The 18,422-nt window shown below is 42.9% G+C and overlaps 1 protein-coding gene across 2 annotated transcripts in view; it reads left to right on the top strand.

The window, feature by feature from the left end:
* The window catches only part of hlcs (holocarboxylase synthetase (biotin-(proprionyl-CoA-carboxylase (ATP-hydrolysing)) ligase)), a 190,773-nt gene that overhangs the window by 10,435 nt on the left and 161,916 nt on the right, over window positions 1-18,422 (top strand). For both annotated transcript variants that reach the window (XM_078560278.1, XM_078560277.1), the window contains exons 2-3: window positions 4,133-4,282; window positions 9,789-9,951. In XM_078560278.1, the coding sequence (XP_078416404.1) occupies window positions 4,133-4,282; window positions 9,789-9,951 (313 nt within the window). The remainder of the gene's footprint in view (window positions 1-4,132; window positions 4,283-9,788; window positions 9,952-18,422) is intronic.

Genomic DNA, 18,422 nt, shown 5'->3' with positions numbered 1-18,422 from the left:
GAGGAAAAGGGGAAAAATCACCAGTAGAGATGTTGAAAAGCAAATTTTTCAACCAGTGAACCACAGACTGAAAGTGCTGGGAGACCACCTCGTGTCATCAACAACAAACTTAAAGGAATTTGGAAGACGTCAATCAAAATCAACCTATCTAATCCTGTACTCCGGATTGGTGCTATTGGACTGTTTTATCTCATTCTTAAAATCTGTATATGTGTGTGTATAGGGGTTTAAGGGGTAGAGTTTTAAGTTATAGGGTTAGAAGTTAGCATTTTGTATTTCTTTCTTTTACCACTAGTTAAAGACAATTTGTTCAATAAACAGTTATTTACTTATTAAGTTTACAAACCTGGTGCTTGTATTCTGTTAATCTAAATTAAGCAGTTAAGTAGAATTGGGGCAATCTGGTGGTATGGTCAGACTTTTCATGTTTGTCACGGCTTGGGGAACAGTGGGGCTTGATATTACAGCGCACTATCCCCAGTGAGTCGTGACAAAAGGCCAACATTCCATCTACCTTCCCAATTGCTTGCTGTACCTGCATGCTAACTTTTGGTGATTCACATTTCAGGACACCAAGATCCCTCTGCACCACAGATTTCTGCAGTATCTCTCTTTTCAAATAATATTCTACTTTTCTGTTCTTACTTCCAAAGTGGACAAGCTTTTGTTTTCCCACATTATACTCCATTTGCCAAATTTTTGCCCACTCACTTAGACTCTGCAAAGGAATATGAAAAGGCTGTGTCCTGGTCACAATTTGATGACACAAACGTAGGTAGAAAATCAGCTAATTATTGGTACCATACACTTGGTCCTATCGTCCAAGTCATTCATATGGATTGTAAATAGATGAGGCCCCAGAACTGATCCCTGTGACACTCCTCTGGTTACTGTTTGCCAAACCGAAAACAACCCATTTACCCTGACTCTCAGCTTCCTGTTAACTAACTGATCCTCTACTGTGCTAATATGTTACCCCCAACACTGAGATTTTATCTTCTGCAGAAACCTTTTAAGTCACTTGATTCTCTTTGTATGACTGCTAGCAGACTACAAATATTGTGCCAGTAGAACCCCAAGGCTGGTGGACAGAACTGTCTTAATCATATGTACATAATACTCTGTCCTAACATAGTGGTGGAACGCCAGTAGTGTTCTAAAGCAGGTTCTGATGTTGATATCTGCAACACAGTGGCATCGGAAGATGTGTTGACAAGGTCGGGCACCTACAATGATTTAATATATTTCCTCAACAGGTGCAAAAATTAACATCAAACAGGTTGTTAAAGGATGCATATGAATTCCTAACATAATTGTGGCTGTCTTTATGAAATCGTCCATTTGGATGAGTTCGGTCGTTTTTAGGTCCGATGTTTTTTCTAAAGCTGCACTCTAGGTGATTGATGAATTCTGTGTTACAGAACCAAAGTACGGTGTTTTTGTTGTCGGGTAATGACAATCCCATCAAATGGTGCTGCTTTGATGTGTTTCAGGAGTAATAATTTATGCTGCATGGGTGTTCTGAAAAGTTGAGATTCTATTCGTGCTTCTATAACAGTGAAATTGTTAAAATGATAAATTTGTTTAAAATGTTTATTTCAAATAAATTATTATAAATCAAATGAATAATTTTGCCAGAGCTGATGCATGTTAGTGGACTGTTGCCTGTGCTATGGTGTAACCATAGGAAAATGCTCTTGTACAGTGCCTTTACCATGGCATCTGGTTTCACAATTATGCTAAGTCAATGAAGCATAGTTTAGGAGGGGTGAACATGATGTCAGTTGAAGATGTGGGTTTTAAGGGGGGGTCATAAAGGTGGAGAGGGAAGTGGAGAGACATTGGGCTTTAGGTAATTAATTCCGAACAGTAGGTGAATGAAGCATGGATGCCAAAGGTGAGAAACGGAAGACGCACAAGAAGTCGGAATCAAGTGAAAAGAGAGTTTGGGGAAAGGTTGTAGGATGGGAGGATGTTATGCTGATATTGGGGACAGGTGGTGGGGTGCGGGTTTGGTTGGTGGTGTGCTGGGAGGGTCAAGGCCATGGAAGGATTTAGAGATATGAGCAAGAATTTTAAATTTGAGACATTTGCCTACCTGACTCCCGGCAGGCCTATGAAAACAGGAAATGTGAGTAGAGCTTAGTGGACAGCACATAGGCAGTAAAGTCATAGATTAGCTATGGAATAAGGTGGGTGGAAGATGAGACGCAATGAGAAGTCTACTGATGTAGCAGTCTTGAGAAGATGAATGTATGGGAGTTTCCTCAGTGAATGGGTTAAAGTGGACAATGTTATGAAAGTAGAAGTAGGTAATTTTTGTGCCAGTGGGAATTTGAAGTTGGCAACTCAGTTTTGGAATGAATAGGACACTAAGGTTGTGAATACTCTGATACACTATAGCCTTCCTCTCAGGCAGTGATGAAGCAGCTGAATTAGTGGCTTCTATTTGATGGAGGTAGAGAAAAGGTAAAGAGAGATGGTGGTGAGGTACAGCTAAGTGCCGTCAGTATATGTGTAGGTGGTGATTTCATGCCTGTGGATAATATCACCAGGGAGCAGTACATAGATAAGATAGATAAGGAAGAGGCCAATACTGTGGTTGAATTGAAAAGAATGAATCCATGCGAGTAAAATCTCAATGGAACTGAACTACAAAGAAGAACTTTTGGAACAGGATGTTCCATTGACCATGTCAAAGACAGTAGATTTCTCGAGAACAAGGAGGAATAATGCACCGTGGTCGCGGTCACTGCAGGTATCATTTGTGACTTTGATTTGGGCTCTTTTAGTGCTGTGGAATGTGTGAAAACTGCTTCAAAAGGTGGAAGGAAAGACTTTGTGTTCCATTGAATGCTTTCTTTTAGTTTTTTTGATCAGCTGTCCATTTGAATGGACTGCAGAAGTTCAAGAAAGTAGCTCACTGCAACCTTCTCAAGCTCAATTAGGGATGAGCAATAAATGCTAGTTTTGCCAGACACTCGCATCCTATGAAAGAATAAAAAAATGTGTAGCTTCACATTTAAAAAAATTTTCTAATTAGGATGTTAACTTGGCTTGGTTGGTCAGTGTTAGGAACAATGTATAGTTTTAAGTTTAATTTGTATTTTGTATTTAGATGTTAAGAAAGGCGAAACCTGGTTTTAATTTCATTTAGAGGTTTTTGTGAGCTGGAAGTCTGGGGCCCTGTTTGTATACATGCATTTTTAATGAGGTTTTACAACTATTGAAGTGAAGAAATGGGCTACCAAGGGGTTAGTAGTTCAGTGAAGTTTTTTTAAAAATGTAGAAAAAACTGTGCTGTTGCCTAACGACAAGGGTTCGGAGACACATGGAGAGATAGGGAAACACAGAAGGGCAGTCAATCAGTGTATGTATACCAGAGAGTGCAGGCAGCAGGCCTAATCTCTCTAATAAGAAGTCCTGCAGGCCTGCTGGGGAACTAAGTTTGGGAAACTCATGTGTTTGCTCTGAAGTTGAAGTAATAGTGGGTTTAGTTTGTGGTTTTTGGGTGTCTCAGGGAGAGATACCAGCTGAGGAAAAGCATCTAGTAAATGCTTAGAAGTCTGCCGGAAGAAAATTGTTTGTTTGAAACTGAGCTATCTGAAGCAAGAAACCTTGGTGTTGATACAGCGGTAACCTTCACTGGGGTTTTGTGCCTGAAAATGTCACTGGGATAAAAGGAATAGTGCGAGTTTGAACCATTTTCTGGTATCTGTATTGAAATCTTTACAACCTTTTTGTCTAGTGTAATATAGTTTATTTTTCTTGCTTAATAAACGTTTTATTCTTTGTGTTGAAATTATACCGGCAGACTCTTGTGAATGTGTTCAGTTACTGACCTCCATGGCTTCTTTAAAAAACACAAAGTTGGAATCTACCTGCTCTGAAGACTGGTCATACAGACTCGAAACGTTAACTCTGTTTCTCTCTTCACAGATGCTTTCAGACCTGCTGATTTTTTCCAACATTTTCTGTTTTTATTTAGAATCTACCAAACCAGGTTTCACTCTGGAATCTGACTTGTCTAATATTAACATCAGCTGGGATCGTAACAGATCCACCTACCAAGTTGCACCACTAGCTGTGACCTACAATTTATTTACTTGTTTTTTTTATACTAATATTTCAGCTTTGTGATGACTTGAGTAAATGGTCACTGCTCCTTGGACCTGTGATTGCTAGCACTGAACACAAACGGCATGCACAGCAAATAACCTTTCTGATGGAGGCTACCTTGGAAAATGCTAGCTTTGATCCAGTTTCTGTTTCTTCTGAAGAGGTAAGTGGCTTCATTTTATAAAAAAACAATTTTTAACTATAAGGATGATTTTAAACTGCAATATCTACATCCTGTCAGGCATTTTGAAGTCGGACTTTCTATGAGTTGTAATTTGTTATTTTAATTGTTGCTATGCTATCTATATATGTATAAGATGGTACTATAGAAAATCATGGAAATCCTGGTGTGATAAGAAAATAGTCTGTTCCCAACACCGGCAGGCATCTTTGTGGGTGGGATGGGAAAATCCCCGCCCCGAGGGTTTTCGAATGAATGCTTCATAGCAATGGTTCATAGCAATTGATTCATAGCAATGGTTCTCTGAGCTACTCACCAACTGAATAAACTACAGTGCTTACTTGGGTCTTAAGCAACAAAGGAAAAGAATGAATCCTAATCAAGATTTTCTCAAGGGATCAACCAACAGTGACTTCCATTATATAGCATCTTTAACTCCGCCACCCACCCCCTCCACACACTCAGCCCCTCAGTCTCTTGCACTCCCCCCTGCTACACACAGTCACTCAGTCTCTCGCACTCCCTCACTCCCACCCACCCCACACACAGTCTTCCGCATTGCCCCCACATGCACAGTCACTCACTCTCACTCCCACCACTCGCAGACACACTCAGTCTCACACATGCACCCACAGGCACATTCTCTCACTCCCACTCCCTCGCAAGCCCACTCTCTCTCTTACAGGCCCACTCTCTCCCTCGCCGGGCCTGACATACTTGGCTCCCCGCCTCCACCCCACGGTTGCTTCGCTCCCCGGGCTCCAGCTCTGCCATACCTTCGTTTCCCTCGATCTGGCAGCCCTCAGTACACTCACCAGCATTGGTGTTCACTGCTCCTCTAATTGGAGACTCTTTCTCTCCCTCATTTTCTGCTGATAGGCTCACTAGTAGAGGGGATGCTGCCTGCGGGCTGTATTTTGGACAGACTTGATATAGAGGTAGACAGTTTTTCTGATATGAAGGGTCAAAGGCTTAACTCTGATTCTAAATGGATGCCGAGAGTGAAAAGAGTCTTGTTCAGCTTGAAGTAGTAGCTAGGATTAGCAATGGAATAATTGACAAAGGGTATTGATTTGGTGATTGTGGCTGCAGTTGGTAGATTCGGTTGTCTCCGTGTTTAGCTTGAGGAAATTGCAGCTCATCCATGATCATATGTGGGGCAAACAGTTTGATAGTACAGAGCTTGTTACCTCTTTACAACCATGCCTTGACCATATATCCGTCCAATTCTTTGTACCCCATAACTCTCATCTGCCTCTCTCTCTTTCCACCACTTCCCTCTCATCTAGCTTTGGAAAAAGCTCTCTGAGGTTGGTCAGTTAGAAGTAATGCCTTTGTCTAGATCCTAGATCTAGATCTAGAACTAGATCCTAATGCCTTTGTCCTTCCATTTGCCACAATATTTATGCAGCTGCTCGTTTGCATCCTCATGCCCCGGAAGTGCAGGTTTCAGTGTATCTGGCTTACAGCTGGCTTAGCCATCCATCGCCAATTCCATCTGGACCACACCAAGTACTATTGGGCTTCACTCTCCTCTGTGGAAGTCCCTCACTATATGTAGAAAAATCCTTTGGCAAAGTGTTAGATTAAATGTCAGGAAGCATTAATTTTTGAGAGTTGTTGCCCTCTGGAACTAGCAAAATATGGCGTGTATGACAACTCGACAAGTTCCTTACTGAAGAGAACATTTCCGGTTATGGTAGGTAATTTAGTTATGTGGGATGATAATGAACTAAGGGCCTTTGCTGTTAACTGGAGCCTTGCTTGTTCGTTGGCATCAGAGAGAAATTTGGCAGGGTTTCTGAAGTGGCCATTGGTTGTTTATTGGTTGTTTTGTGTCTCCTCAGAGAAAGTGTGGTTAATAGGTGAGTGTGAAGGATGTGTGTGACCCACTGTATATGTTTGGGGGAGGGCTTGAAAGGCCCGATATCTTCTTGTCCTTTTGTTCATATATTTCCACTTCTGTTTCTCTCTTTTCCACCCCCCCCCAACTCTAGTTTGCTATATCCAATCCCACTTAGTCTACTTTTCTTTCCCCAGTTTTATTTTTTATCTTCATTCCCCTTCTCTCATCTCCCCCCACTCTGTTTTGCTAATTCTGTTTCTCTTTCTCCTGTCTCTCGCCATCCACTTCCATTTCTCTCTTTATTTTTCTCTCTCCACCCCAACATCTGACTCTGTGTTTTGATCTTCCCGCAATTGTTTCTCTCACCATTTCTGTTTTTTTTTGCCTCCATCCATGTCTGTTTCTCCCATCCACCTGTGTCTCAAGTTCCCCTCCACTTATCTCTTTCTATTTCTATGTGTACGTCTATCTCCCTTTACGTCTGTCTACCCCACCACCTGCAATATACAATTTCTTTACTTCTAATCTGTTCCTCCTCTTCCATTCAGTTCTTAGTGTTCTATTTGTATGCTTCTGTTGTGGTCTTTTCTGGGGCACCCTCCTTCTAACTCCATGCACCCCCCCATCTCCCCAACCTTCATTTCTTGCTGCAAAGGAAACCTGTGGAGGCATGGAGCAAAGAGGTAGTAGGCGGAGTAGGCAGATGAGGTTTGGAGCGAGATGGGCAACAAAATGACCAATGCAAGTGTTGACAGATACACTGTGACCTTTTCTAAATTGTTTGAGAGAACACCAGTTACATGTAGGTATTCTTGAGTTCTCCCATGAATATATTGTCCATCCACCAGTCATTCTCACTGATTCTACGAAATGTTCAACTGTGTATTCTGACAAGAAACCTGAAATCAAACAGAAGGCTGGGATATATAAAATTAAACTGCATGGCCACACCTCCTGTTAAAACAGTCATTTGTCTCATTGAGAACCTTTGTTTTATAGCAGTGATTTGAACTCCACGACGAACTTGGTTTTGATGCGAAAACCAATTATTGTCCTTTTAGTAAACTTTAGCAACCTGGAGTTTGTTGGGTGCACTTATTTCATTTTCTTCCAAAGTCATGTGCTATGTTGTACATCAGTGGACTCATAATACCGTCCACAATAAAGGATTTAAAATTATGACAAAACTTCATCATGTATTAATGTATATTAATAGTTGGACTTCTCGTACTACTGTTTGGTATCTTGGGACATTTACTGCATTGAAGGCACTGTATAAATGTAAATTATTACTGGGAAATGGGTTAATTTAAAAAATGTGGTTTGTTGATGTAAACTTTCCAAAGGTTGTTTTGAAAGGAGTTCGCAAGTACTTTGTTAGCATTATATAATATGTACAGTATCATTAAAACAGCATTAGGGCTTTCAAGGTTAACTAGTTGGGGGAAAAGTGTTATCGGTTACTGTAACTGATAGCTGTCTAGCTATTTTGAAGCTCAGAAACCCAGAAGGTCTCTTGCATTTTTAAAAATAGCAACATGTAAATGAGCCGACAAATAACTCAGTGGATCAGTTGGTGACAGTCTGTCCAAAGTATGTGTGATGCATTATATATGATCTGGGTCTTTGCATCTCACTTCAAGAACCTTTGAAGCTCTGTCATTGTTGGAAAGTATGGCAATCAATTTCTGCACAGGGAAGGACCCCAAACAGCAATGAAATAAATGACCAAATCATCTGTTTTAAGTGTTGGTTGAGGGATAAAAATTGGCCAGGACACCTGGAGAGCTACTCTACACTTCTACATTTCGTGCCATGCATGTCTACCTAAGGGGGCAGACAGAACCTTGGTTCAATGCCTCATCTGAAAGATGTTACCTCCAACAGTGCAGTACTCCCTCATACAGCGCTGAAATTCAAGCCTAGATGATGTGACCAAGTCTAGTGAGGCTGGAACCTATTACCCTCTAGGTCTGAGGTCATGAAAGATGCCATATAAATTTAAGTCTTTTCTATTTAAAAACCCATTTTCTTAAAATAAGAAAGTATCTTATTGTTGTCAAACCTATCCCTTTAGTATATTAGCCACTTCAACGTGGCAACTAATTGCATTTTGAATAATTTTAGTGTTTATGATGCCATCATTTTGCTTGGTAGATTAGTTAATATGTTATCCCTTTTTGAAGAACAAACTTGAGAACTCCAAAGCTCTGCTACCAGCATCCTGACTTGCACCAAGTCCCGTTCACCCATTGCCCTTGTGTTTTCTGACCTTGATTAGTTCCTGGTCTGGCAACACCTCAATTAAAAAAATTCACATGCCTGTTTTCAAATAGCCCCTTTCTAACGCTGAACTTCCTTCAACCCGATAACCCACGAGGTCTCTTTGTTTCTCCAAATCTGCCATTTTGCATATCCCCGACTTTCAGTACTCTACCATTGGCAGATGGGCCTTCAGCTGCCTAGGCACCTCTATAGCTGTGTACCTCTCTCTCCTCCATTAAACCCTCAATGTTAAATTTTGCTTTATTGCGGTCCTGCAAAGCACCTAGGGATGTTTTGCTACTTTAAAGGTGTATAAATGCAAGTTGCTGTTGCCTTGGGATATCTTTCCACAGTCTCAAACTCATGGACGTTTACAGCACAGAAGGAGGCCATTCGGCCCATCGTGTCCATGGCAGTCAACAAAGATCTGACGACACTAATCCCGTTTTCCAGCGCTTGGTCCATAGCCCTAGAGGCTATGGCAATGCAAATGAATATCTAAATATTTCTTAAATGTTAAGAGAGTTTCAGATTCAACCACCCTTTCAGGCAGTGAGTTCCAGACTCCCACCACTCTCTGGGTGAAAACAATTTCCCCTCCCCTCTTAGCCTTCTGCCTCTTACCTTATATCTATGCCCCTGGTTATTGACCCCACTACTAATCTTATACACCTCTATCAGGTCCCCTCTCAATCTTCATTGCTCCAATGAAAACAATCCCAGCCTATCCAATCTTTCCTCATAGCTCAGACCCTCCAGCAGCATCCTGGTAAATCTATACATCTTGCACATGCATTATGTAAATTACTTACATGAATAAGTGACACCAGAGCTTCTGGAAAATGATTCTTAATGTGTGCCAATAGATGTTTCTTGCCCCCCACTCCCCAGGTAGTTAATGCAGTTTTTCATGTACATTCAGTGCTGTTACCAGGTTTATTTACCACATTGATGCCAGTGCACAATGGTACTGATTCTGCCCTCTCGATAGGAGGCGACTCTTGCAGAGAATGCACGTTCGTGGTTTGGGGTGTGGAATTGGGCCTTATATTTTAAAAAAAACACAACTTGGAGCAATGTGTGTAATGCTTTGCTAGTACATTTCTTGTACAGTGCCTTTCATTTATTCTCCCAAATGCCTCTTGCCACTACCAGTGCCTGTACTGCTGAAATTTTCCACGGTTCAAATAGGCATGGTATGACACTTTCAATTGCACAATCTTGCATTGTACTGAAATCGCTGAGATCACACTGAACGTCTATAAAATTTGGCCAGATCTTTGCTACCACGTGCAGCAGTAAGTGGTCACATTAATTGAATTTTGCGGTTGTTTAAAGTTGTATCTCATCACAGGGCAACTGTCCTTTTCTTTGTAGATTTTAAAATATTCTGACCTTTGCATACCATTGGCATATTTACCTGGGGATCCCTACAAATTAATTGCTGAAGCAAACGTGGATGATTTTAGTAGACTTGGAGTAGCCTTCATGGAGAACAGACTACAAATGGATGATGGAATGGTACCTCAAAAAATAGCTTGTAAGTACCTTTTTTGCTTTTACTTGGCATAGCTTCAACTTTCAATGTTTTAGTTGCATTAAATACATTTATTTAAAGTTCTTGGATAAAAGTTCCTCTGGTAACCATTCGTAGGGACATCGTAAACACCATTGTGAAGACTTCCTCTGTTTAGTGTTTCTAATAAATTTGCAAGCATGTTTTTTTTGAATTTGACACTAACACTTTTGCAATGTCAGTATACCTGGCAACTGGAGGAATTTAAACCTCTCTCTAATGTACAGATTTTAAGTTGAGTCTCTGAGATGAATATACCATGATATACTTGATCAATTTTGGAAAATTGTATTTGCTAAAGATATATTTAGAATAAATAACTAATATTATCATCATTTTGTTGGCTACTTTCAAGGTAGTTTTTTTTACATTTGGATGCTTATAACATCATAGGGCTAGATTGTAGGACATACTGAGCCTCTGCTAAAGATGGAGTGACATTAAGTAAATACTTGAGAGTTACGTTACCCAGTTTTATCCCAGTGCTTTCCTGAAGGTGGTGAATGACCCTGGTGAATGTGTGAGCACGCGCTCACACTTTTTTTCCCTGAGGAAGGCAATGTGGCCAGTTTCCCTACTTTGATTGTGGCTGAGATCTTCTAACTGGAATACAGACGATAGTTTTTTCTTTGAACCACTGATGGTGTTAATTTTGAAGGGTACAAATTTATCCCATTCTGATCATGGAATAGGTAACAAGTAGTACATACTAGAGGAATACAATTTTCATGTGAAATCACTTGGGGAAGGTATAAAGCCTGGAATGTGTCTGTTACATTGCTTAGAAAGTTGTGTAAGTGATGTGATTTTGGATTTTTACACCATGGCCATTATGTGTGATTGGAAAACTCATTTCTTTACAAATGCTGGAACTGACATGAGGGAAAACCCATGTTTGACCTTGTCTTCACCACCCTGTTCATGATAGGTTCTGACGATAGGCTATCAACTTGAAATGTTAACTCTGTTTTTTTCTGCAAAGATACTGCCAGACCTCCTGAGCGTTTCCAGCATTTTCCATTTTTATAGTCCATGATCGTAGGCAGAAAATCTGCTGCACTGGCTTTTCTTCCAGTTCCTCAAACTGTAGATAAAAACAAAAACTACTGCGGATGCTGGAAATTTTCTTCTCCGCCGATGCTGCCAGACCTGCTGAGTTTTTCCGGGTAGTTCTGTTTTTGTCCTCAAACTTTACCCTGCTGTACCCCAAGGATCTGTTTTTGGCCTCTCCTATTTGTCATCTACATGCTGCCCTCGGTGACATCATCCGAAGGCACAGCGTTAGTTTTCACATGAATGCTGACTACATGTAGCTCTACCTCACCACCATCTCTTGACTCCTGCACCATTGCCAAATTATCAGATTGCTAATCTGCCATCCAGTACTGGATGAGGGAAATTTCCTACAATTAAATAATAGGAAGACTGGAGCCATTGCTTTCCTTCTCTGCTCCGAACTCTCAACCTTGGTATCGTATTTGATCCCGAGATGAGCTTCCGACCATACATTCATGCCATCACTATAAGATCACCTAGTTCCACCACCGCGACACCATCCATCTTTGCCTCTATCTCAGCTCACCTGCTGCCGAAATGCTCATTCATGCCTTAGTTACCTCTTAGGCTCAACTGTCCCAATGCACTATTGGCTGGTCTCCCACATTACGCCCTTTGTAAACTTGGGATCACCCAAAACTTCGCTTCGCATGTCCCATTCCCCTATCATTCCTGTGTTCGCTGACCTACATTGGCTCCCGGTCAAGCAGTCTTGATTTAAAAATTCTCATCCTTGTTCTCAAATCCCTCCCTGGCTTACCCCTCCCTATCTCTGGAATCTCTTCAGCTCTCTAACTGTCTGAGACATCTGTGCTGCTCCAATTTTGGCCTCCTGCACATCCCTGATTTTAATTGCTCTGACATTGGTGACTGCACCTTCAGTTGCCTAGTCATCAAGCTTTGGAATACCCTCTCTACACCTTTCTGTCTCCCCACCTTGCTTTCTTCCTCTAAAATACTCCTTAAAACCTATCTCTTTTATCAAGCTTTTGATATTCTGACCTGATTCTCCTTATGTGGCTCACTGCCACATTTTGTTTTATAATGCTTCCACGAAGAGCTTTGTGATGTTTCATTCTATTAAAAGTGCTATATAAAATAAGCCATTGTTGACCGTGTTGTTAAGAGTGAATACTGCATTGATCTTGTGGACATGAAGTCCCATCTTCACACTGAGGACACCCTCCATTGTGTTGTTTGGAACTACGTGGTGGCCTAGTGGTATTGTCACCGGACTAGTAATCCAGAGACTCGGTAATGCGCCGATGGTGTGAAATTTGAATTCAATCATTAAAAATCTGGAATTAAAAGTCTAATGAAGACCATGAAACCATTGTCGATTGTCATAAAAGCCCACCTGGTTCACTAATGTCCTTTAGGGAGGGAAATCTGCCGTCCTTACCTTGTCTGACCTACATGTGACTCTAGACCCACAGCTAAGTGGTAGACTCTTAAATGCCCTCTGAAATGGCCTAGCAAGCCACTCAGTTGTATCAAACTGCTATGAAGTCTATAAGGAATGAAACTGGACGGACCACTCGGTATCGACTTAGGCACCAGAAACAACTCAGCCTTGTGAACCTGCAAGTCCTCCTCCCTAACATATGCGGGCTTGTGCCAAAATTGGGAGAGCTGTCCCACAGACTGGTCAGCAATAGCCTGACACAGTCATCCACACGGAATCATACCTTATAGATAATGTCCCGGACACCACCATCACCATCTCACTGGCAGAACAGACCTAGCAGAGGTGGTAGCAAAGTGGTATACAATTGGGAGGGAGTCGCCTAGGGAGTTCTCTACATTGACTGTGGACCCCATGAAGTCTCATGGCAGCAGGTCAAACATGGGCAAGGGAACCGCCTGCTGATTACCACCTAATGCCCCCCCTCAGCTGATGAGTCAGTAATCCTCAATGTTGAACACCACTTGGGAGAAGCATTCACGGTGGTTAGGGTGAAGAATGTACTCTGTGTGTGAGAGTGGCTCGGTAGCACCACTACAGACCGAGCTGGCCGAGTCCTAAAGGACATAGTTGCTAGACTGGGGTCTGCGGTTGGTGGTGAGGGAAACAACAAGTGGGGCAAACATTCTTGACCTCATCCTCAACAATCTTGCTGCCGCAGATGCAACTGTCCATGGCATTATCAGTAGGAGTGACCACTGCACAGTCCTTGTGGAGATGAAGTCTCGCCTTCACACTGAGGGTACCATCCGTTGTATTGTGTGGCACTACCACCGTGCTAAATGAGATAGATTTTAAACAGACCTAGAAACTCAAGACTGGGCATCCATGAGGCGCTGTTGGTCATCAGCAGCAGCAGAATTGTACTCAAACACAATCTGTAACCTCATGGCCCGGCATATCCCCCACTCTACCATCACCATCAAACCAGGGGATCAACCCTGTTTCAATGAAGAGTGCAGGAAGGCATGCCAGGTGCAGCACCAGACATACCTAAAAATGAGGTGTCAACCTGATGAAGCTACAACTCAGGACTGCACGCATGCCAAACAGGGGAAGCAGCATGCAATAGACAGAGCTAAGAAATTCCACCACCAATGGATCACACCTAAGCTCTACAATCCTGCCACATCCCCTCGTGAATGCTGATTGACAATTAAACAACTCACTGGAGGAGGGGGCTCCACAAATATCCCCATCCTCAATGAAGCGGGAGTAGAGCATCTCAGTGCAAAAGATCAAGCTGAAGCATTTGCAGCAATCTTCAGCCAGAAAAGCCGAGTGGATGATCCATCTTGGCCTCCTCCCGAGGTCCTCAGCATCACTGATGCAAGTCTTTAGCCAGTTTGATTCACTTCCCGTGGTATCAAGAAATGGCTGAAAGCACTGAATAATGCAAAGGCTATGGGACCTGACAATATTCCGGCAACAGTACTGAAGGCTTGTGCTCCAGAACACGCCGCACCCCTGGCTAAGTTGTTTCAGTACAGCTGCAACACTGGCATCTACCCAGCAATGTGGAAAATTGCCCATATATGTCCCACCCACAAAAACCAGGACAAATCCTACCTGGCCAATTGTCGCCCGATCAGTGTACTCTCCATCATCAGTATAGTGATGGAAGGGTCATCAACAGCACTATCAAGCAGCACTTGCTGAGCAATAACCTGCTCACTGACGCTCAGTTTGGCTTCTGTCAGGATCACTCAGCTTTTGACCTCATTACTGCCTTGGTTCAAACATGGACAAAAGAGCTGAACTCCAGAGGTGAGGTGAGAGTGACTGCCCTTGATATCAAGGCTGCATTTGACAGAGTGTGGCATCAAGGAGCCCGAGCAAAACTGGAGTCAATGGGAATCAGGAAAAACTCTTTGTTGGTTGAAGTCATACCTAACACAAAGGAAGACGGCTATGGTTGTTTGAGGTCAATCCTCTGTTTCAGAGCATCATTGCAGGGGTTCCTCAGGGTAGTGTTCTAAGCACAACCAATTCTAGCTTCTTCACCAATGACCGTCCTTCCATCACAAGGTCAGAAGTGGGGATGTTCGCTGATGATTGCACAATGTTCAGCACCATTCACAGCTCCTCAAGACATTGAAGCAGTCCATGCCCAAATGCAGCAAGACCTGGACAATATCTAAGCTGGCAAGTGGCAAGCAACTTGTGTGGCACACAAGTGCCAGACAATGACTATCTCCAACAAGAGGGAATCCAGCCATAGTCCCTTGATGTTCAATGGCATCACCATCACTGAATCCCTCACTATCAACATCCTGGGGGTTACCATTGACTGGAAATTGAACTGGATTAGCCATATAAATACTGTGACTACAAGAGCAGGTCAGAGGCTAGGAATCCTGCAGAGAGTAATCTATCTCCTGACTCCCCAGAGCCAGTCCACCATCTGCAAGGCACAAGTCAGGATTGTGATGGAATTATACACACTTTCCTGGACGAGTGCAGCTCCAACAACACTCAGTGTGGGCCATCAGGAATAGCAGAGTATTTAACCGGAACCTGTAACCTCAAGACCTGGCATAACCCTCACTCTACTGTTACTGTCAATCCAGGGGACCAACCCTGGTTCAATGAGGAGTGCAGGAGGGTGTATTCCAGGAGCAACAAGAGGCATATCTAAAAATGAAATGCCATATGTTGAAGTTACAACATAGGACTGCATGCTTACCAAGTGCAGCAGAAGCAGCATGCTACAGACAGAGCTAAACTATCCCACAATCAACAGATCAGATCAAAGCTCTGCAATCCTGCCATGTCCAGTCATGAATAGTGGTGGACAATTACAAACTAGTGAGAGGAGGAGTTTTCACAAATACCCCCATTCTCAGTGAAGGGGGAGCTCAACCCATCAGTGTAAAAGATAAGGCTGAAGCATATGCAATCATCTTTAGTCAGACCTGCCAAGTGAATGATGCACCTCAACCTCCTCCTGAGATCCCCAGTATCATAGATGCCAGTCTTCAGCCAATTTGATTCACCCCATCTGATATCAAGACACGGTTGAAGATACTATATTCTTTTGTTCGATTCTTGGGATGTGACCATCGCTGGCAAGACCAGCATTTATTGCCCATCCCTTGAGAAAGCGGTGGTGAGTGCCTTTGTGAACTGCTGCAGTCTGTGTGGTGTAATATACCCCAAGTGCTTTACTTTTTTTTATTTATTCATGGGATGTGGGTTTCGCTGTCTGGGTCAGCATTTATTGCCCATCCCTAATTGTCCTTAAGAAGGCGCTGTTGAGCTGCCTTCTTGAACTGCTGCAGTCCATGTGGTGTAGGTACACCCACAGTGCTGTTAGGGACGGAGTTCCAGGATTTTGACCCTGAGACGGTGAAGGAAAGGCGACATACTTCCAAGTCAGGATGTTGAGTGATTTTGAGGGGGACTTCCAGATGGTGGCGTTCCCATCTATCTGCTGCCCTTGTCCTTCTAGATGTTTGTGGTTGTAGGTTTGGAAGGTGCTGTCTAAGGAGCCTTGGTGAATTCCTGCAGTGCATCTTGTAGATGGTACACACTGCTGCTAACGTGCATCGGTGGTGGAGGGAGTGAATGTTTGTGGATGTGGTGCAAATCAAGAGGGTTGCTTTGTCCTGGACAGTGTCAAGCTTCTTGAGTGTTGTTGGAGCTGCACTCATCCAGGCAAGTGTGTATATTCCATCACACTCCTGACTTATACCCTGTAGATGGTGGATAGGCTATGGGGAGTTAGGAGGTGAGTTACTCGTCACAGGATTCCTAGCCTCTGACCTGCTCTTGTTTATATGGCTAGCCCAGTTCAGTTTCTGGTCAATGGTAACTCCCAGGATGTTGTTAGTGAAGAATCCAGTGTTGGCCATGCCATTGACTGTCAAGGGGAGATGGTTAGATTATCTCTTGTTGGAGATGATCATTGCCTGGCACTTGTGTAGCGCAAATGTTACTTGCCATTTGTCAGCCCAAGCCTGGATATTGTCCAGGTCTTGCTGCGTTTGGACATGGACTGCTTCAGTATCTGAGGAGTTGCAAATGGTGCTGAACATTGTGCAATCATCAGCGAACATCCCCACTACTGATCTTATGATGGAAGGAAGGTCATTCATGAAGCAGCTGAAGATGGTTGGGCTCTCCCATCATTGAGGATGGGGATATCTGTGGAGCCGCCTCCTGCAGTGAGTTGCTTGATTGTCCACCACCATTCATGCCTGGATGTGGCAGAACTGCAGAGCTTGGATCTGATCCGTTGGTTGTGGGATTGTTTAGCTCTGTCTTACCACTTGCTGCTTATGCGGTTTGGCATGTAAGTAGTCCTGTGTTATAGCTTCACCAGGTTGACGCCTCATTTTTTGGGTGGCTTGCTAGAGCATTTTTGAGGGCAGTTCAAAGTCAACCACATTGCCTCAATCTGGAGTCATTTTTTGGCCAGACCAGGTAAGGATGGCAGATTTCCTTCCCTGAAGGACATTAGTGAACCAGATGCGTTTTTACGGCAAACCAGGAGTTTCCTGATCATTATTAATGGGACTGGCATTTTATTCCAGATCTGTTCGTTTATTGAATTTAAATTCCCTCAGCTGCTGTGGTAGGATTTGAGCTCAATTTCTGCAGAGCTTTAGTCGAAGCCTCTGGATTACTCGTACAGTAACAATACCACTATGTTACCTTCCGCCTGACAACATACTGTCAGTAGCACTGATGACCTGTGCTCCAAAACTAGTCATACTCCTAGCCAAGCTGTTCAGTACAGGTACCACACTGGCATCTACCCAACAATGTGGGAAAGTGTTCAGGTATGTCCTGCCCACAAAAAGCAGGACTACTCCCAACCAACTGATTGCTGTCCCATCAGTCTACTGTCAGTCATCAGCAAAATGATGAAAGGTGGCTTGGACAGTGATATCAAGTGGCACTTGCTCACCAGTTGCTTGCTTACTTACTCACCTGCTCACCAGAGCTCAGTTTTGGTTTCTTCAGGCCCACTCAGCTCCAGACCTCATTATATCCAAACGTGGACAAAAGAATTAGGGAGATGAGATGACAGTGATTGCTGTTAACATCGAGGCAGCATTTGACTGAGTGTGGCATCAAGGAGCACAATTAAAACAAATTAATGGGAACCAGGGGTAAGAGGGACCTCTCCACTAGCTGGAGTCATACTTAACGCAAAGGCGAACATTGGACATGGGTTTGATGATGGCCATGCAGTAAGTACTTTTGAGCCCTCTGTTAATACTGAGGTAAGCAAAGTGTTCCCAGTGGAGAAAGCTGAAACCACCACCAGCCTTTAACAATTTTTTTGTACAACTCTGGGGTGGTTCCTGACACCTCAGGAAACATTAGATCCTGAACTAGTCTTCACACACCAGCTCTTCCTGTTCTGTACTTCTTGGGACATTATATTATGCACCTAATTAGCAAATAATTAGTACTGACTCACTATTGAAGTATGAAGTATCTGGCAATGACAGTGTGTGTCTGCCGTTGGAGCTGACCCAAAGGGCAGAGGTTTCACAGCCATTGCCATCTTATAAATAGTAAGAGAACTGGCACTCTTGAGAGTGGTTCACCTAGCCCAATTAACACTGGAGTAATTGCAGACTTTTTTTTCAATATAGACTGAATGATATAATTAGACCTGCTGTTCTTATGTTGGTTCTTAAGAGTTGGTGAGCAAAGTGAAAGTTGGCAGAAAGCTGGAAGTGGCCAGCTGCCCATTTTGGGGGCAGAGACGGAGAAATCCGGACAGGACCTACAAATTTGTAAACTAAAACTGGGAATGCTTTTCTCTTCAGAAGGTAATTGTGTCAATCAGATTAACATCTCTTAATTTCTATTTAATTTTTGACACTACAATTGGAAAATGCTGCAAAGGTTCCTGCCTATTTTTAAAAAACTTGTCATTGTTTACATTTAAAAATAC

This window comes from Cetorhinus maximus, chromosome 16 (assembly GCF_964194155.1).
Source record: "Cetorhinus maximus chromosome 16, sCetMax3.hap1.1, whole genome shotgun sequence".
Classification (NCBI taxonomy): Eukaryota; Metazoa; Chordata; class Chondrichthyes; order Lamniformes; family Cetorhinidae; genus Cetorhinus; species Cetorhinus maximus.
This window is presented reverse-complemented; position numbering and strand designations above follow the sequence as displayed.